This window comes from Ahaetulla prasina, chromosome 1 (genome assembly GCF_028640845.1).
Source record: "Ahaetulla prasina isolate Xishuangbanna chromosome 1, ASM2864084v1, whole genome shotgun sequence".
Classification (NCBI taxonomy): domain Eukaryota; kingdom Metazoa; phylum Chordata; class Lepidosauria; order Squamata; family Colubridae; genus Ahaetulla; species Ahaetulla prasina.
In genome coordinates, this window is record NC_080539.1 from 259,575,193 (window position 1) to 259,596,702 (window position 21,510).

The window sequence follows — 21,510 nt, forward strand, 5'->3', positions numbered from 1 at the left end:
GGGAGAAAATGGTCGTCTTTGTGTAGCCCTGGGACACATGGCCTGCCCTCATTCCCCAAAAAGGGATCTGGAAAGCTCCAAAAGGTGTGATAGGTGATGGACATATGCAGGAGGTTCAAGCACTGCAGGTCCTGGTGGGGTGGGATGAAGGGAGAGAGGCAGGGGCATAAGAGCAAATGACTGCAGGGGCATTGCAGCCGTCATAACTTTGAAACAGGCTCTTATGTAATTTGGGCTGCCTGTTGAAACTTGGAACTTTGAAGTTTGTTAAGCTACCTGTTATATCTCAAGGACTATCTGTAGCCTCTTTCAGGTAGGGAGGCTTTTTTAACTTTTGAAGAATCAAATATTTAATATAATACAAGAGATAAAGGAGGCACTTCATCCTTTTTTACTACTTCTGTTTTTGCATTTCAAAAGCTGTACATTCAAAACCAGCTCTTTACTTCTTCCCTCCTGATGGGTTGTTTTCCAAAGGAAATGGTGTATCAATTGGATCGTTGTTGTTTGCTCTACAAATTTACAGGTGTCTCCCCAGTTCATCATTCAAGTCATCATACAATGGAGGATAATGCACTATATCTTTAACATTCTGGCAGCTGTTTTGTGTGGTCTCTGTAAAAGAACAAGCAATCTCTCCCACTGCAGTGGTACATTATGGTTTTTTTTAAAGAATGGATGCACTTTGCTAATGGATGGATTCAGCACCACATCTCACTTGATATAAATTGCATATGAAGAGATCTAACAGAGTTTGTACACATAGGAAACGTTCTGTGCTATGAAGGATGACTTTATAATTTGATATTGTTTCAGCTGAGTTGCTATTAATTCTTGGAAAGAGACCCAGGGAAGATTTCTATTATTTGAAATAGATATCTGTTCATTTTTAAATGAATTTACAGTCAAAGACCCAATTAAATTGTTCATTGTGCGCCTTTTTTGGTTTAAAGTAAAATGAGATTTCTCCTATCACCTTCACTTCCTCTGAAATGAAAGAGATTTAAAAGAAGAACAGAAGCCCCATTTCCCTAGGAACAGTAGCCCAAAAAGTAGCTGCTATTTTTTTTATTATTGTCATTTATCCAAAGCAATTGCTTTTATTAAGGATAAATCTTATAACATCACTGGGGAGAAAAGAACTTGACAATCAGCCAAAGTGTAACGTCATTGTAAACAATAAATAACGTCTTATTTTGTTCAGGGTTCAGATGAGATCAATTCAGAGTATAAATGCAATCTCTTTCAGGACTGATCTTTTTCTTCTGAAGAAACTGTTGTAACTATGTTGTCAAGAGCCCCGGCTTCTGCATCGAGAAAAGAAAAAGTAAAAAACATGTCTGCATTACAAGACAGGGAAAGAGCACTCAGTAACAGTGGCTGTACTTTTGCAGATAACGTTGACAAGACTTTTACACGGTTTTGTTCTCAGAAAAATTAAGACATCCTTAACACTATTAATTTGATCTTGAAAAATAGATTGTTGTAGTAGGGCAGCACATATTGCATCTTTACTTCTTCAGTTGTAATTTCACCAATATTCACCTGAAGCCAGCAAAGAGCCTTTAATCCATCAAAAGTAACCTTAGGGCCCTACTGGAAAATACCATGAGCAAAATTGGTTGATTTTGACTCAGAGATCATTGCTTTATTGATAACAGTGCTTTTATCACATTGCAATTACGGCCTTAGCCTTTCATCTTCCTGTTATTATTTTTTTTCTTCTTACAAATAATTTTCCAGTTTAGAAAAAAGGTAGGAAAAAAGATTACATGGCCTAAACAAATGAAAGTAGCTTTGGGATTCATAAATACACCCACCCCAAATATGTCAACATAATGCCCCTGGAAGGTTATTTATCACCGAATCATTTGACACTGAAAACCCGTAATTCCATATACTTTTCTCTCCATTTGATATTGCATTTCTCTCTTTATTTTTATACCCAAATATCTCAAAAACATATTAAAACAGAAGAGATGCTTACTAATGTCAGAGCTGAAATGCCAACACCATTTTATAATCAATCTTTTTTGCTATTAGTAAACTATCAATATTAATACTGACAATTTTAATTATCAATTGATATTTGATGATGGATTCTTTCTATTTGGACCCTCAAAAGAAGCCCTACTTACCATATCTGAAATCTAGTAAAATACAGAACAAAATATGGAGCATAACGGCAGAGCGAAAACAGCCCACCAAAGTTTAAAAAGAGAGATAATTATTTCAGAAAAAGAATTCGCTAGATGCTAAAAGGAAATAGCAAGGAAGCCAACCTCATCATTCTTGGGAGCATCAGATTCAGGGGTCAGAGACTCATATTCAAAAACATTCATCCCACATCCCAATCAATCTTACCCATGCTTAATTCTGAACAGTTGAGAACTTTGTAGACAACAGCTAATCAAGATTAGGTTTTTTCCAGCTAAGGAAGACCAACATCTGGTCTTAGCATTTGGATTGGGCCACCAACCTAAACTGAGCAAAGACAATCCAAATTTCAGAGGACACCAGATTAGATTTTCTAAATTGGAAAGTCCATTCTTGAGAATTAATGTGACCCTATACAACATATGCTAAGAGCTAATAATTTTATTCATTTTCATTTGTAGATCCGGTATAATCCTGGACTGGCTTTCCTATTGACTAGGGAAGCAATACAATGGCTTCTGAAACAATAGTGTACTGACTATTAGCTGGAATGGGAAGTTGGTATATGTCACTATATGGATACTAAGCTGTTATTTTCTTCCTAGGGCCCCTCATGACTAGATAACTTGAGGTCTGAGTAACAGCAACCTGCACATGCAATTTTGTATGTCCCTATATTAAAGTAGCATAACTATTCACGTTGTATGGGAGTAACTACTAACCTTTAAGATGTAGATAGGCCAAGAATTCAATTATTGTACGCATAATATTGTTATATGTCAGCAGTCTTGTGGAAGTATCTGGGGGGAAAATCAAGTATTACTGATTAAAAGAGAGAATGAAAATGGGAAAGCTAGATAAAAATGGTAGTTAAGGGTTAACTTATGATATGTCTCTATGAACAAAATTTTAATCTTGAAGCAAATGTAGGGGTTGCTTCTTGGAATTAAAAGTGGATGAACTATAAGAAAACTGGGATGGTATCCTCTGGAATTTATAATCATTAATGAAAAGTTTTGGTTAGCTTTAACACTTTTATTTACATGTTATTTTAAAATGTAAACTGTTCTGTGGGTGGAATTATTTTTATTTTATGTTTCTACATTTTATTGGTTATATGGTTATATATATAGATTTTTGCTGCCTGAAAAATGCATTGCATAGATTAAGATTTCTCAATCCTGGCAACTTTTAAGATGTGGGAATTGAAGCTCACACATCTTAAAGTTGCCAGGGATGAGAAACAATGGTATAGATAATAGAGAGTAGATTCCCTATCCACACTCCAGGGACTTCTTTCATGCAGATTTGGAGGGCATTCAAGGTGAGCAGAGGAGGGAGAAAGGAACCATGAGAGACTCACTGGGCAAGTTAGTCAATTCTCACAATGACAACAATCATATTATCTATTTAATTTTAATTAAATACAATGAAATCTAACTTGGATTTCATTCTACTCCTAACTACTACTGCTAGGGATATAGCTGCCCAGTTTAAACCTAAGGAAAATGCATGATTAATTTTGTACATATTACCCAATATTTCTTTCAAAATAGAAATATCACCTTGGGAAAATAAAATTATCCACTTAAATAGACTTCATCATGTTTCATTAAAACAACACCCACATAAAAGGGCAGCTCTTCAAGCAGAAAAGTTGTGCATCATGATTTAGGAAAGAAGAAATTGGGAACAGCTTTTAAGATATGCTTGGAAGTACAAAGCAGAAACGTATTAGAAGAAGAAAAGTTACCTGCTTTTACATTTTCTTCGAGGTTTATGTCACGTTTACCAGCCAAACCATGCTTGACACTAAAAATTCTGTCTATTGCATCTGCAAATAAAACAAGAGGTGAGATCAGGTTTTATTACCCTAACATTCACCAGCGTGAGATATTTCTCCACTAGGTAAAAAGATTCTGAACAAAAATGTAACATATATTTTTGATGGAATGATGCACATTGAATGAGTGGGGGGGGGAAACATTTCACTAACTGTAAAGCAAAATATCTTTGCTATCTGTAATAGCAAAGACCTATTGCAACATTGGCATACAACACCAGCAAAATTCAGCACAATGTCACATTTTGGGTGTAATCATGCAGCTGTTGGTATAATGAAAAGACAAGCAAGGAGTTGCCTTCCAGGTGCTGTTGGACTGCGCTTCTAACATTTCTCATTCTTTACCATTTGAAGCTTGAGCAGCTAAGAATGGAAGTTCAATGGCATCTGGAAGGTCACAACTTGCTCATCTCTGGCATAATGCAAATGTTTTGATTCAGCCAAATATGGGATTAAGCCATTGCCACTAAATTAAAGAAAATCATCTCTGGTACAATAGCCACTTTATAGCCATTTGTTTGCTCTGGTTGAAAAAGATGAACATATTTGAGTGCACGTACTGTGCTGCCTTGAGTTTAGTCTGTTTACTTGAGAACATGCAGCACAGTAATTGCTTCCTTTGATTTTAAGAAACACATTAGATTTATTTTAACAGTAAACTGCAGTTAGTTTACACAAATAACCTCCAAAAGCCATCTTACATTCCCCAGGTGGCTCTTCTCTCCCCCTTGCATTGGGCATTTCCTTGAGGAGCTGTTCAATACGACCTGAAACAGATGATGGCTATTACCTATCCTTAGAGAAAATTGAACTTGAAAAGTAGATTTCCTTTGTAAGGCATGGAGGTTTGGCCATCTTTCATCCATTTTGCCACCATTCATTCGAACCCAACATAAACAGAATAAAATATTCCAAGAAAAAATATTTGAGTTCTGTTCACTTAGTGAATGTATTAATCCTGCCTTTCTTTTCATAAGTAATAACATTATATGGTTTTAAAGTAGTGTCCAGACATAATAATGTCTAATGTACACATCAAGTAGCAAAGTACATCTGTAACATGTTTGCTTTCCTGAAATAATTTTAATTAATGTATTACATATATTTGTATACCGCACCCAAAATTAGCTTCAGTTGATCCAATGAACAGTGCTGACTCATACTCAGCATGATCAATTACATGACAAGATTTTTTTCATGCATATTGTTACCAAAGTAGATTGATACTGTCTATTGGTCATTCTTTGCCTTGCATTTTATTTTATTTTTTCTTAAGTGAAGAACCTTATATTTATCTCCATTCAATTACAGTTTGAATGTTAGAGAAGCCCACTTCTCTAACCTATAAGTACCATTTTAAAAACATATTGTGTTTACTTACTGGTATCATGAACAACAGAGGTTGTTTTAAAAAATAATAAAAACAAAATCGCTGAGATGTGATGTTCAATTATTCTGTCCCCCACTCAGAATTGCCTCTCAAGAACACGGTTTCTTTTGTTTTTGCACCTATTAAAATGGCAGGTTCTTGGGCTAAAGGGAATATTCCCCCCTTGCCTTTATTTTTCAATCCATATCGGATTAATTTTCTAAAGCAAATATATGATTATTGGGAAGTTAAGGAAATTTATTGGGAAAACAAATAAATCCTTCCACCTGATAACACAAAACTGGAGAGAAAGTGGACAGACTGATGTTATATAGCCTGATGTCAAGTGAAATGATGATAAGTAGCTTCTATGTATTGTACCATTTTTGTCAAAACATTTTTTTGTGATGTGTGTGTGTGTTAGGGAAATCTTATCCAAGTTCATGTTAATGTGGAACTTCATAGCTTTTCTAGCAAACAGCAGCTGCCACCCTCTCAGCTGCAGCACTGAATGGAAAAATCACCTTTCTTCAACATTGTTGTAAACTCTTTGGGAGCATCTTTTCTGAGGCAATGTAGTATTTTCTATGCCTATGTTTTTAGAGGGCTGATAAGTTGAAAAGATTTTCTCAATTTCAATCTGAAATTTGAACTGAAGGGGATGGTAATTAAATGGCTTGTGTGGTGTATTGGGGGTAGAGGGCTGGGTTGGGGGTAGAGGGTTATTATATTATTTTATTATCTTATTATTTTATTCTATTAGTTTTATTTTTTATATATGGTTTTTTTATATTCATGTAAGCTGCCTTGAGTCACCGTGCACGAATAGGCAGAAATATAAAATTTTTAATTAAAAAATTATTGTTTTTCTTAAAATCATGCAGACCTAATTATGTTGAAACTTGCAAAAAACTGCAACAGCTGTTTAAACTGTCTCAATATGGTGCCCTCCAAAGATTTTGAATGGTTACCACTAATTTTGATGATCAGAGTTTATGGGAACAGATGTATAAACATTCATCTATGCCCATAGCTGTTTACAGCAAACATAGCTATTTGGATTTTTAAGAATACATAGATAAGCATATGATGTTGACAGCTATGAGAAAGGCTTTCTAAGTGTATAATTCTACCAAAATGTTAATTGGCCCAGTCATGGCTGACAAAAGTATTTGTCATGTACTTAGCAATAACCAAGGGCAAAGCCACATAAATATCTTCTGCCAGCCCATAATAGTCACTTAAATCATTTGACTGAAACCCCTTCCTCAGTCCTACCAGGTATTATGTATTGCTTTACTTCAAAACTGTAATGTAGCCCTGTGTATTACCTGACTGCTTATTTTGTTACTTGGGATATAATGGCCCTACCAAAGTCTCAAATATTTGCAGGCAATCTAAAATATATGACTCTTACTAGACAGTTGCAGAAAAGAAGGCAAATAGAAAGAAGCAGCTTGAAAAATAACAAAAACCATTTTCAAGAACTATATTCTTTATATTTATGAAATGGAATGGAACCAGAAAGTTGATCAGTATATCCAGGGAACACTGGTACATCAGATTAATGCATTGACATGGTCTGGAAGTGAAAATGGAGCTCAGATTAAATTGGTTTGCTCTTAAGGGTTCAAGTGAGGTAATGGAGGACTTGTTCCTTCAAAGTACTCAGTTGGAAATAGTTTAAACCAAGCTAGGGAAAGCTGTAACTGAAAAATTTCATAGCCTCTCCCATCAAGAGCAGGGAGTGAAAACTATATATATATATTTCTCATTTCTCTTCAATTCATATGCAAATAGCTGTAGAAATTAACATTCTTCCACATTGCTTTAAATGTATATTAAATATTTTAACTCACGTGGGCCAAGCAGATAGCCAGCACTATTCATAGTCCATCCCCTTTTCTCTTTAGCCTTACAGAAGGAAAATGCATGATTAATTTTGTACACATTACCCAATATTTCTTTTAAAACAAAAATACCATACTGGGAAAATAAAATCATCCACTTAAATGGATGTCATTTTCATTAAAATAACATCTATTGGGGGGGAATGCAATTAATCACAAGTTATAGTAGTTACACAGGATTTACCAGAATTTACACAGGATACTTTTTAAAACAAGCTGTACATTATAAAGTAAACCAACTGTGTATAAGAATTAGTTTCAAAGTTATCTAGGATTTCAGAGAACTCAGAAGTAAGCTCCACAGATTTTATAAGGAATTAATGACTTTCCTTGGAATAAAAGTGCTTAGGAGTTAGAGTTAAGTATTACATATGCATCTCAGTAGCAAGGATTTAATGTTAGGTCTGCTCCTGAATTTTGCCAAAAGATCTGCGTCTTTTTCATTTCAGCCACTCTGCTCTTCTTTCACAAATTGCTGCCCAGTTGGACCCATCAAATCTTTGCCAGTGATTTTGCTCCTGACACTGCCACACACATTTAAGAGACAGCCATCCCCGTGTTTGTAATTTTAAGAGACAGTCACGACCCCTGCTTGCAATGACGTCCTGGGTTTGTAAAGCCACCAGGAGGTCGAGTCGGAGCACGTGTTACGGGTCTCTTGTAGTCTTCTGAAAGATGCGCAAGCGGCCGAGAACTATACTCGCTTACTTAAGTTACTTACGGATAAAACCAGCCCAAACGTCTCTGAGAGGGCAGCGCAAAAGATTAAGCCGACAAACAGGAGCCCGGGATGCCGCTGCATCTAAAAAAAAGAGACCTAAAATCATTTCTTTCCCGCCCTCCGCGATTCTCGCCCCCCAACCAGGGACCCAAGAGGGTCTGCCTTTCCAGAGACAGACGAAGACCCTTAGTGGAAATGGCCCGTCCACCGGAATCCTGAGGTTTTATGGGTGTTTTAAACTCCTGATCTTAAAAATTAGCGAGTGTTCCTAGCCTAAAGTGGGAGCACACGACGAAAAGAAGCGGGAGGGCGGACAAGATGGGGAACTTGAAGGAAAGTACCTTGCCCCGGAGCTAAGGGTGCCCTTGCCTGTTGAAACAACCTGCTCGATTCGCCCCGTCGCAGCTGGGAGAAGGGAGACCAAGGGGAAGGAGGGATCCTTGGACCGATCTCTCTATCGGATCTCCTCAGTCACTGCATGGCTCGGGTGCCAGCCCAGAGATGAGCTCTGCGGATGGACGCCACGGGCAGCGCCAGACAAGGAGATCGCAGTAGAGATCAAACCTGCTTCTCCTCAGCTATTTATGAGCTGCGGTTCAACATCATTACTGGCGCGCCTCGTCACTCGCTTCGGGGGGATCAGGAGACGCCCACACTCCATGGCCGTTTCCCCGCGGCAAGGCAATGCATTAGGAAGGGCAAAAAAAAAAAAAAAAGACGGCAACTTAATTAGAGGCGTTTGGAGCCTGCAGATGGCGCGCAGTTCGGCCAATTACCTTTCATTACGGCCAGGCTGGTCCCCTCGACGAGAAGGCCGCGGCTGCAGACGCGCCTCGATGTTTCTTCCTCTTCAACTTCAGAAGTTCTTTCTTGCTGTTCGCGAAGGAGGGAATAGCTCTGCCTTGTCGGGGAGCCGGCAGTGAAATTCGAGGGGGAAGGAAGGAGGCCTTTGTATTTCCATTATGGCTATTATTATTCGCCATCAGATTCACAGGTCTTCCAATTACAGGTTTCCTGGCCTTTTTCTCATCTCTCGAGGAAACAAGTTTTACCTATGGAATTCCTTTTTTTTTTTTTTTTGATTCAAGGCAGTTTCCTCTCTTGGCTTTCTGCCTACCGGTTTTCTTTTTTTTTAGATAAAGCTTGCTTTGTCCCCATAAGCTCCCTGGTGCACCCAAGAGAGGCTGTTGTGGAGGCAAAGGTGATATAACAAATAAGAGCCCAGCGATTTGAGTTAAGCTCCCACAACTAGCTAAGTTATTTTGATTTCTGAGGCAGAAAATCCTCAAGCACTCCTGTACTATCCATAGCAGTAAAAATACAAGATGCATTCAATAGTTCAGGATTCCTTGCCCTTCTACAACAATCCCACTTATCGTTGGTCTCCCTAATGGTAGGGCAGGCCCTGCTTCTAGAATCATTTTCTCTGGAGTACTGCAATGCAGGACTACTTTTCTTGTTTCAAAATCCAAACTCTACAGGATAGAATGGCTCAAAAGGTTTATCATGACTTTTAATCAGGCAAGCATGGAAGAGCCAAGAAAAGGTAGGTTAAGCTGTGAGATCTGCATTTTCAAGAGCTTCAGAATGAAGATAGATTGAAATGCAGATGGCATTTTAAATACAGGTCGATCTCAATTTACAACAGTTCATTTAGTGACTCTTCAAAGTTACAATGGCACAAAAGTACAAAAGTGGCATAACTTTTTTCTCACAACTAATGCAGCTTTCCCTTGGTCATGTGATCAAAATTCATATGCCTTGCAACTGACTCGTTTATTATGGTTGCACTTTCCCTGGGTCATGTGATTACCTTTTCTGACCTGACAAGCAAAGTCAATGAGGAAGCCAGATTCACTTAATAACTGTGGTACTAACTTAACAACTGTAATGGCTCATTAATTGTAGCAAGAAAGATTGTAAAATGAGGCTGTTGAGCCCAGCCCACGGGCTCGCCACAACTGGGGGGGACAACGAGGCAAGGGCACCGGCAGTCATGGCAGCAGAGGCAGGAATGGCCAACGGAGGTGAAAATTACCGGCGCATCGCCGAAATCGTGGGAGGCACCAAAGAGCCCCTGTGCCTCTCAGCTGTTCCCCGGCGCATCATGGAGGGCTTGGGAGGAGCCTCTCTCTCTGTGCCTCTCTGCTATTCACCAGCACTATCAGAGGCACTGGGATGCCGCTGCACAGCTGATAGGACCAGTGGAGACCTGGGCATTCAGTCGTGGCCGGGTCTGTGGCAGCTGAAATTACGCCACCAGCAACGCTGGCCCAGAACGGCGCCAGGGATATTGCCTGAATCAAACCATGGCCACCTATGCGGGATGTTAGCTGCCGGGGGGGGCGCTTAGCCGCAGGGTAATTGGGGATAAGAGGAGGTTAACTGCTGGGTAAACGGGGTGAGGCATTAAGGATAAAAGCAGTGCTGGAAGGTAGATGCTCCCAGTGCTGACTTCACATGGCTTATTGCATTTTCACTACGTTCTGTGGCTAGCCTGTTATGGAAGAAATAAAGACACAGTTCCAGCTGCTTTTGTGGTCACTTCGTGTTGGCTTTGTTTTTGTTCCAGCCAGGCTTGCCCTGACAGGCTGAGAGGGACAAAATTCACTTAACTATCTCACTTAGCAATAGAGATTTTGGGCTCAATTGTCTTAAATTGAGGACTACCTGTACACAAGCAGCAACATTTAACACACTGGAATGAATTCCTTCCTGGCTGAAATTGCACTGAAAATGTAAGTGAACTTGGAATGACTTTCTTCTGGGATAACATAATTTGCATTGTTTTATTGGGCATTGTTCTACCCTGGCAGATGGAGTTGTAAAGTTCTAAAAATCTATCATAGATATAATTTTATTTATTCTGATTACAGGGTGGTACAGTGCTTTTAAACCAATGATTTGAACTTGGATGATTTATGCATTTATTTCTCAAATCTTTGGTAAAATAACTGGTGTTTATCAGGTGAGTAGACAGTGAAACCTTTTTTATTATTAAAGATTCAGCCCAGTAGTTTTCTACTTAATTTTTTTGACCCCTCTTTTCTCCTTTTATCTCAACTAGATTGTCAGGACAGAGTTAAATCATTTTCTTCTCAGATGCACATTGTTCTTTCAGTTCTGCTTGTCAAGAATATTATTAATCCTTTTTTTATTTTTCAGTACTGACATGTCTAGTTGTGCAGGCAGGATAATTCACAGTGAGTATTATGGTTGCACTTTTATGTTAGCATTCAAATGAGTCCATTGTCCAAATCAAATTGCAGTATAATATTGTGGGTTGACTCTCTAATACATTTACTTCTTACTATTCCTCAGCATGAAAAATAACTTGAGGTTTTTAAATTTATCCTAAAATCACATCACAGGAGTTGATTCATCTTTCAGTTAAAACTTGTGTAGGAATGCATGATAGAATGCCCCAACTTTGACCTCTGTCCTTTTGGAAAGTAATCTTTCTGACTGCTCGGGACAATCATCTATGTTTCCTTTCTGTCGTCTCCAAACTTTGTCTGATTCTGAAGAAAATAACAAAATGAAAGAATTGGAAGGGACTTTGGAGATCTTCTAGTCCCATGTTGGCGAACCTATGGCAAGCATACCAGAGATAGCAATCAGCGCCCTTTCTGTGGGCACATGAGCTGTCACCCCAGTTTAGCCCTACCGTGCATGTGTGCACACCTCCTGCCAGCTGGCTGGTCTTTAGGTCCCTGTTGTGCAGGGGAGGGGTGCATGCGGAGGGCACTCACACATGCGCTGGGGAAGGGATGAATGTGCGAGAGCCGAGCATGCATTGCATTATGGGGGTTTAGGCGCGTGCATTCACACACACACACACGCTTTGGGCACTTGGTCCAGAAAGGGTTAGCCATCACTATCTAGTCCAACCTCCTGCTCATGCAGGAAACCCTGTACCATTTCAGACAAATTGTTATCCAATCTCTTCTTTAAAATCTCCAGTGTTGGAGAACCCACAATTTCTGGAGGCAAGTCATTCCACTGATTAATTGTCCTAATTGTCAGGAAATTTCTCTTTAGTTCTAGGTTGATTTTCTCCTTGATTAGTTTCCATCCATTGCTTCTTGTCCTGACTTCAGGTGCTTTGGAGAATAGGTTGATTCTGAATGAAGGACTTTTTCCATTTAAGTAGGATCAAGTGGATACTTCTTGCTGAAAGAAGATGGTGAGGAAATATTTTTCCTGAAGACCAAAAAGGAACATGATTTCTGAGAAGCTATTGCAATATACGGGTGCTACTGTAGAGAAGCAGTGCTTTCTAGTTAAGTCTTCCCCCATCTCTCAAAAAGAACAAGAAGTAGTTTCTGCCTGAAAGATCTAATGGGCAGGGTAATTCCATTGGAAGAAGGTGGTATTGCCCATGCCCAGATGCTTATATAGATAGGTTGATAGATTGATAAATTGATTGATATCTCAACTTTTCTAGTATCTTCAGTAATTTTCCCAAACTTTGCTGGTTCTAATATAAAGTTAGAAAATAAAAAGCAAGAGAAATAGAGAACATTTGCCTCTTTCCTTTGATGTGCTTCTAATAATTTATTAAATGATTACAATTCTTATGTTAAAATTCAATGTTTTTAACAAGTTTTGAAACAAAAATACTGAAGTCAGTGAGATTATTCCCAGTATCTACATCTAAGAGTGTAATCTTGAATTTTGAATTTCTGTGTTAGTTTCTAATAGAAAAATAGGATATAATCCCCCCTCCCACAGTGAGACTGTGAAGACTTCCCTAGGGAAATGGTGATATATATTTTTCACAATGAGCTCTTGTACAGTAAAATGTAAAATTTATCATAATAAAATGCCTCTTACATTTCTGTTTTGTTCTATGTATTTATTGCTTTCTTAAAGACGCGAAGAAACTGATTCCATCTCAAATACTGGCAAGTTTTATGGGGGCTACTTTATGTGCCATCTCCTTAATATAATAATAAATAAAGTCAAGCTTTTTCTCTGCTCTAGCTATGTTCAGTTCTGAAATATTAATAGAAATGCTAACCTTCGGTTGTAGAAATTCCCAGGCTAACCAAACAAAGAACAAGGATGACATTAAATTCAAAGTAATTTTAAAGCAAAAAGGTAGAAATATTATACTCATTAGTTTAAAGCCAAACTAAAAAGTACCCATTAGGTCCTTGATCATAAATCAAATTTAGGGCCATGTAAATTCCTGGCCTTGCACAAATGCCAAGACAATTATTAAGTAGTAACAAACCTGGAGAGAAGCTTCTGAATTGTCAGATGTGAACAATCAGATGCATATATGAAGAGTTCAATTAACTACTTTATTGTTCATTCCTAGAATAAATGAATCTTCTCAGACTGGTAGTTTGCACCTGAGCCAGACTAGACAAGGTTCAGCAGCATACAAGGTGGGGGGGGCCCCTGGACTTTGCCTTCTTCTGCTTATGTAGGGATTCCAGACAAATTCCCTGTCTCTTTCCAATATGCATACTGTAGGGCTATAATAGCTGGGCAAAATTATAGTAATTTAAGAAGTTTATATAGAAGGAAGTGATTATTTAACATAAAACAGAATACAATAGAATTGTATTGTATAAAATTTAATTTGAATATATCACAGACTACTTTGCTATAATTGTATCCAACCACACTTTTATCCAAGAAGTTCAAAGCCATTTTCTAACTTTAAATTGTAAGTTAGGATCAGAACCTAGATTTGTAATGCTATATCCAAATCCAGTATTACTGCATTGAAATAACTATAGTTTCAATAAAGAAATAACAATTACGCCACTTTGTAAAGAAAATAATTCCTTGCCTTTGTCTCCAGTTTTAGATTTTCGTTTAATGATATTACAGGAACTTATTTGAACTTTTTGTTTGCTGCTATCTGGAGTTTGTTTTTATGACATAGACTGAGACATTTTCTGCATCTTTTAGGTTTGCAAAGGGGACATGTTGCATTTTTCAGTATTAAAAATAGAACTACATTCAGCAATACTCTCAGAAAAATAGCCATATGGATATAGAGATGTAGTTTGATGCACATACCAGGATAATTGAAGAAATTATTCTGGAACCATTAGTGTGAATGTTCAAAAACCTGGGGGAAGCCCTAAAGATCACAAATCTTGATTACTCAAGCACTTATATGCTGAAACATAATAATGTAATAGGCATTGTAAATTTTTGTTCTCTGAAAGTCTTTGAAGCTCTTTCAGTCATATTACTAAGATTTCCTGGCACTTTTATTTCAACTCATTATTGTGTATCCATTTAGGGATTTTAGTCAAGGTATTTTGGGGATAAGACATGATGCTAAGATGTTGTGGCCCTGTCATCTACAGTCTTCTAATGTCCTGGATATATTTTATTTTTTATTATATAGTTTTTATTCCATATATATTCCATAATTACAGAGGCTGCTTTTATCTTTGTTCATTTTGTCACATTTGTGAGAACAATTGAAATCTTTTTAATCAACCAAGAACAGAAAAAGGTGATGGAAAAACATGAAAATGGATGGTAATAACAGAACACTCATTTTCCTAGTATTTCCAAAGCCTCTGCTATCGTTTTCTCATTATCCAATTCTGTCTAATGGAGTGGGAAGAGGACATGAGTAGCCTCATATCTGAATAATTTACTTTTTACCTCATAGTGAGTCAAACTGAGGTAAATATTAAAATACTTATTGAAGAAGTGTCTGCTTTCTTTTCCTAGTTACATGTCTGATTTCAGCTACTATAAAAATAGTTCGTTCTGTGTCAGTAATTTAACAATATATCTTTGTTGTACCCTGTTCAGTTTCATCACTGGTAAAATGATTCAAATGGACAATTATACCTGTGAAAGAACTTAACAGTGACTCGATTCTGACCCCTCCAATACTGAATTCATCTTTATGTCCCACAACTATGGACTAAAAAGGGAAAAGGACACATTGATAGAGAGAACATATTATTCCAATTCCTTATTCAATATTGGAAATCTACAGCAAAGCTAAATAGTTTTGGGTTCGACTGGATGTTTTTTTGTGGCAGGCCTGAAAACATCCTAAAAAGAATAATTCATCATAATGATTGCCTATTTCCTTATGAATCACTGTGGATATAGGCTAGCTTCTGTATTTAAGACTACTTGTTATTTTGGATCACTTGTTTTCCCAGTATATTCTAATGTTCCCATCTTTGATCTAGTTCAAACACTGCTCTAAGCCAGTATTTCTTTAACTATGGTTTACTGAATATATAACACACTGCAGTAAGGCTTAAACCGTAATGGTTTTAGGCATATCCTGGTTCCTCAAAAAATAAGACCTCCCTGAATAATAAGCCCAATCAGGCTTTTGAGCGCATAAGTTATAATAAGCCCTCCCCTGAAAATAAGCCCTCCCTGAAAATATTTAAACGCATGTGCAGCTGGTTCCCACCATTTGGTCTATGTTGCCACGCAAACAACACAAGGTGAGACGAGGATGGAGGGGGGGAAAGGGAGCGAGGAACATGCCCCACGCACCCCACACGCCCTTATCTAATGGCTGCTCCTGCAACCCTAGCCATCATACCCCTTCTGTCATGCTAATGGCCACTGCAAAAGCCATTAGTGAAGAACGGAGGCAACAGCAATGATGGGACATCTGGTCGCAGCGGGGTGGCTGGGCTGACAGCATGGTGCAGAGTCCTGGGAAGCATGGCTGGAAGAGTGTGCATGGCCTCGGGTGAACAGCTGATGAGCAGCTATGTCAGCAGCAGCCATGAGGTACCCACAATCGCCACCTCCTGCACCTCAAAAATAATAAGACTTTCTCAAAAATAAGGCCAAATGCTTATTTCGGGGATTAAAAGCAAATAAAACCCTGTCTTATTTTCGGGGAAATACGGTACATTATCTAGGTCATAAACCTTTAGGAAAATCTGATGAATGAAACTAGTCTTAAAGAAACAAGCTGCAGTTTGGTTGCGAGAGAAGCATGACAAACAAAACAGGTAGTCCTCACCTTATGACCACAATTGAGCCCAAAATTTTTGTTGTGAAGCAAGACAGGTGAATTTTATGACCCTTCTTGCCATAGTTATTGAATGAACCACTGCAGTTGATAATAACAGGATTATTAAGTGAATCTGTCTTTTCCATTGACTTTGTTTGTCAGAAGATTGCAAAAGATGTTCATACTACAATTGTCATAAATATATGCCAGTTGCCAAGCATCCAAATTTGAATCCTGTGACCATGCAATGGTTATAAGTCACTTTTTTCAGTACTGTTGTAATTTCACAGTCATTAAACAAATGGTTGTAAGTCAATAACTACTTGTTGTAGAGTCCTAAGTCTAGAAGATAACGTTGTACTTTAGAGATGGGAGTCTGTAATATTAATCCAATAAGTAGCGCACTCAAATAGAAATACTGTAAAGGAAGTAGGCTTGAGACATGCTGGGAGAAGTGTAGAAATGTATGCACATATCATCTTTAGTTATTTTTCTTCCCATGATACTAATAGTATTTTGCTAATATGAGGCACTATGACTTTATATGTTAAATAATCAGAAGATAAACTGCTTTAAAAGTTTCAGCTATGAATTTTAGTGCTAAAATCTAAGCTGGTCTTTTGTGCTTATTATGTTTAAAAGCATCATCATAACTCAATTGAAATGACCACTGCTGAATAGAAAGCTCTTAAATTTTATTCATGCTTCAAACTATAATAGAATCCTATTACTGAATTAGAATTTTGCATTTATATGACAGACTATTTTTTTATTTCTGCAATTTTAAATTGGTGAATGGAATCTTTCTGCATCATACATTCTTATATTGTATTCTACTCTGAAAATAAAGTTAAATCTCGATACTAATCTTTCAAAAGTGACATAGTTAACCTATACATACATATATATATATATAGGAAAGGACTAGAATTATGAAGATCATTTTAACTTTAAGTTAGAATTTAATCGGAATAAAAAGACAATATAATATTCCAATATTCCATGACATAAATTGAATATATTGCGTTTCTTTATACCAATACCTCCAAACTCTAAACTAAAGATCTTTTTATCCAGACTGCTTCTATACGAGGTCGTGGAAAGTTTGAGATTATGTTAGTATATTGTACATGGTTAATATGTGTTCATATGTGTTCATATGCTAACATTTAGCCATTTTCACTTGTGTGTTACACTTTAACCAACATTTATGATCTGTATTATCAAAACCGCCTATGCCCATAATGTTGTCTTTCCAGAATCCAAGATTCACAGTCTGCAATAAACTTTGTTACAAATCCTGGTTTCCCGCAATCCAATTTATATGGGTTTCTTTGATATAATTAACTCTGGCAGATACAGTATTGTTCACTATTGATTGTAAACATGTAGACATGTTTATGATTTTGACATTTTAAATATCAGCATATATCTGAAAAAACTAAAGAGAATTTGAAACTAAATTTTAGTTTCAAAACTTTAGTTTAACTGAATTTTTGAAAATTCAGTTAATATTAATTAGAAAGCCTTAAGGAATGGATGCCAGATTCATGGAGAGAGGCATATGTAACACTAATACCTGTGGTGGGTTGCTACCGGTTCTCCCCAGTTCGCAAGAACTGGTAGTAAACATTTTGAGTAGTTAGGAGAACCGGTAGTAAAAATTCTGCCTGGCCCTGCCCACAAACTATTGCTGCCTCCCGACTCCCAGCTGATCGGCTGGAAGGAAAAAAACTCAGGGCTCACTTGACAAAGAAGAGAAAAAAAAACGCAAGACGCCGTCGCTTTAAAATGAGAAGCCAAGAAGCCTCCCAACTGACCGGCTACAATGAAAAAATCAGGACTCGCTTCTCAGCCAGGAGATCGCTTGGCAAAGAAGAAGGTGGGGGGGGGGGGAAACGCTGTCGCTTTAAATTGACAGAGCTGGAAGCTCCTTTCTGGGTCAGCTGAACAACAAATTGGATAAGTGGAGGAATTCTTACATGGTTCAAAGTTTTTGAAGTTTTGGAGTTTGTGCAACATGGGGCTTTGTGTTTCTAAAAAGGTTTGGGCGATTTCCATTGTGAAGTATCCTGTCTTGAATGAGTTTTCTGCCTGCTTGTAAATGGAGCCAAACTTCCGGCTTCCACCTCTAAGCACTGGTAGCTGTTTTCTGCTTACAAATGCAGCTGGCAAGAATGTGGAATTCCAGGCAGGTTAACAGCTTAATTATTTCTTAATTATCTAGTAATATTTTATTTGGGAAATGAAGAAGGGGGAGTTTGTTGAAAACTTCTTCAGCTTCAATCACAACAATACAAGAGCAAATGATAGGTTTAAACTTAATGTTAACCGCTTCAATCTTGATTGCAGAAAATATAACTTCTGTAACAGAGTTATTAATGCTTGGAACACATTACCTGACTCTGTGGTCTCTTCTCAAAATCCCAAAATCTTTAACCAAAAACTATCTACTACTGACCTTACCCCATTCCTAAGAGGTCTATAAAGGGCGTGCATAAGAGCACAAATGTGCCTACCGTTCCCTGTCCTATTGTTCCTCTTCAATATATCCAATTAATATAGTTATTACATATTTATGCTCATATATATGCTTATATATTATATAGTTATTTCATATTAATGCTTATACAGTATATATTATGACAAAATAAATAAAATAAAAATAAAAAAGTTATGACAAAATAAATAAAATAAAAATAAAAAAGTTTGATTCCTTCCCAGAACAGATTAGTGGGGTGGAGAGGGAATGGAGATTTTGAAGTAACCTTCCCCTGGAGTGGGGAGGAAATGGGGATTTTAGACCTGTTGTCAAACATCAGCCATAATACTAATGACTGTTTTGAACAATATGCAGGTTGTATTACATGAATGACTATTTTATATGTGAAATTATGACTGAAACCTATATAGGTTCACACTGTCAGGAAGTTTGTCCTTAGTTTTAGGTTGCTTCTCTCTTTGTTGAGTTTCTATCCATTACTTGTTTTGCCTTCTGGTGCTTTGGAAAATACTTTGCCCCCCCTTCTTTCTAGCAGCCCCTTAAAACACGTTGCCTATCACACTCTTGGGCAAAGCATGTGAGCCATTTCCTCCATTCAGTGGTCCATGAAAGTGCATCTATAGCAGAGGTCTCTAACCTTGGCCACTTTAAGACTTTAAGACAGCAAAGGCTGAGGAATTCTGGGAGTTGAAGTCCACAAGTCTTAAAGTGGCCAAGTTTGGAGACCCCTGATCTATAGTATGTAGATAATAAAGTTGAAAAAAGGTGAACAACATTTTTGAAGAACTATAGATACGTTGAGGCTGGGTGTGACAAGGAATGGCTGGGAGGGGAGGGGCCAGGCAAGGTACTCCTTGACGTGAGTGACATTGAGTTGGCCACACCTACCCAGTCACATGACCATCAAGCAACATCCACTGTCACATGACCATCAAGCCACGCCCACAAAATAAGCCACACCCACATAACCAGTAGTAAAAAAATTTAGAACCCATCCCTGACTTATACCCAAAGAAGACGCAGACTTACAACTGATAAAAAATTATAGACCGATTTCAGTACTAAATGTGGACTATAAGATTTTTGCTTCAATAATGGCAAACAGATTAAAAAGATTGTTAAATCAATTTATCCACATAGATCAAAATAGTTTTTTTACCTAAGAGACAAATTAGAGATAATACGAGGATAATATTAAATGTATTGGAATACTATGAAGCACATCCAAGAAACAAATGGCGATGATATTCTTAGACGCACAAAAAGCTTTTGACTACATGAATTGGCAATTTATGATAAAACAACTGAAGACAATGGACTTTGGGGAGAGATTTGTAAACATTATAAAAACAATTTATGAGAAACAGCCAGCCAAGATAATGATAAATGGAGAAATGACAGGAAATGTTAAAATCAGGAAAGGTACAAGGCAAGGTTGTCCGCTATCCCCATTGCTATTTATTTTGACATTAGAAGTTCTGAACAGGAACAACAGATAAAATGAAAATATAAAAGGAATAAAAATTAAAAAAGAAGAATACAAACTGCAAGCTTTTGCTGATGACCTAGTATTTATTCTGGAAGAACCACTTACATCAGGTTCTAAATTACTAGAATAAATAGAGGCTTATGGAAAAATTTCTGGCTTAAAAATAAACAAGGAAAATATTGGTGAAAAACATGACAGAAAAACAGAAGAGAGAGATAAAAGAAAGATTAGATATTCAAGTGGTGAAAAAAGTGAAATATTTAGGAATATTTTTAACATCAAGATGTGTAACGATAAAAGAAATTATTATAAGTTAAAAGATCAAATTGAGAAAGATTTGGAGAAATGGAAAAACTTGCAATTTTCACTCATGGAGAAAATAGCAATCATAAAGATGAACATATTACCAAGATTACTGTATCTATTTCAGACAGTACTGATAAAACTTGAAAAAACTTATTTTCAACCTCTCAACAAGATATGAAAATTTATATGACAAAGGAAAAAAGCTAGAATAAGTTTAAAGATGTTACAGGACACGAGGTTAAGGGGAGGATTTGGACTGCTAAATTGGGAACTATATTACCAGGCAGCAGCACTGACTTGGATGAAGGACTGGGTGGAATTAAGGAATATAAGACTACTGACTTTGGAAGGACATGATTTGCAACTAGGATGGCATGCCTTTTTATGGTATGGGAGAATTAAGATGCATATGTACTTTCATAGACATTATGTAAGAAATGCACTGCTATTGGTATGGGAGAAGGTCAGAGACAAATATTATATGAAAATTCCAATATGGTTATCAACAATGGAGGCTTTAATATATCCAAATACTTTTAATTTTAGAAATATTTTTAGGTATAAGGACTTATTAACAGATGGGGGGGGTTGAAGCAGAAACAAGATTTGGAAGAAAGGGGATTGAGTTAGATTGGTATATGCAAATACAAACAAGATACCAGAAAGATGTTAAATTATATGGTTTTTATTTAGAAAAGACAGAGCTAGATAGGATTCTCACAGGAATGGAGGATAAATTAATTAAAAAAACTATAACATTTTGTTGGGGATTGAGTTAGAAGAGGAACAAGTAAAGGAAACTATGAAAGCATGGGCTAAAAATTGTGGATACTCAATAAACCTAGACAAATGGCAACAGTTATGGGAGAGGAATTATAAATTAACAATGTCCACTGCATATAAAGAAAATCAATACAAAATGTTTTATAGATGGCATATGTCACCTGAGAAACTGGCAAAAATGTGTAAAGATAAACCAGCTAAATCTTGGAAATGTTACCAGTTACCAGGATCTTATTATCACATGTGGTAGACATGTCCGGAAGCCAAAAACTATTGAGAGAAAATAAAGGGTTGGTTAGAAGAAATGATCCAACAACATATTGACTCAAAACAGGAGCTGTTTTTATTGGGGATTCTACCAGAGAAAATCCATAAAGAAAATAGCTATTTGATTATACATTTAATTACAGCAGCAAGAATTGTAATTGCGCAAAATTGGAAAGCAGAGAAA

The 21,510-nt window shown here is 37.1% G+C and overlaps 1 protein-coding gene across 1 annotated transcript; it reads right to left on the reverse strand.

Moving 5' to 3' along the window:
* Positions 1-1,245: 1,245 nt before the first annotated feature.
* Positions 1,246-8,081, reverse strand: GAL (galanin and GMAP prepropeptide). Its single transcript, XM_058156541.1, has 6 exons — positions 8,001-8,081; positions 7,229-7,283; positions 4,702-4,767; positions 3,911-3,991; positions 2,880-2,957; positions 1,246-1,307 (listed from the first exon to the last, which is right to left on the reverse strand). Exons 1-6 carry the CDS (start codon positions 8,079-8,081, stop codon positions 1,246-1,248), a joined length of 423 nt encoding a protein of 140 aa, XP_058012524.1.
* Between the last annotated feature and the right edge of the window lie 13,429 nt (positions 8,082-21,510).

Coding starts and splice junctions, on each gene's coding strand:
- GAL (XM_058156541.1), bottom strand. CDS start 8,081: ATGCAGCGGCATCCCGGGCTCCTGTTTGTCGGCTTAATCTTTTGCGCT. Junction 4,768..7,228: donor TGGCTATCTGCTTGGCCCAC/GTGAGTTAAAAT, acceptor CATCTGTTTCAG/GTCGTATTGAACAGCTCCTC. Junction 2,958..3,910: donor CGAAGAAAATGTAAAAGCAG/GTAACTTTTCTT, acceptor TTTTCCCCCCAG/ATACTTCCACAAGACTGCTG.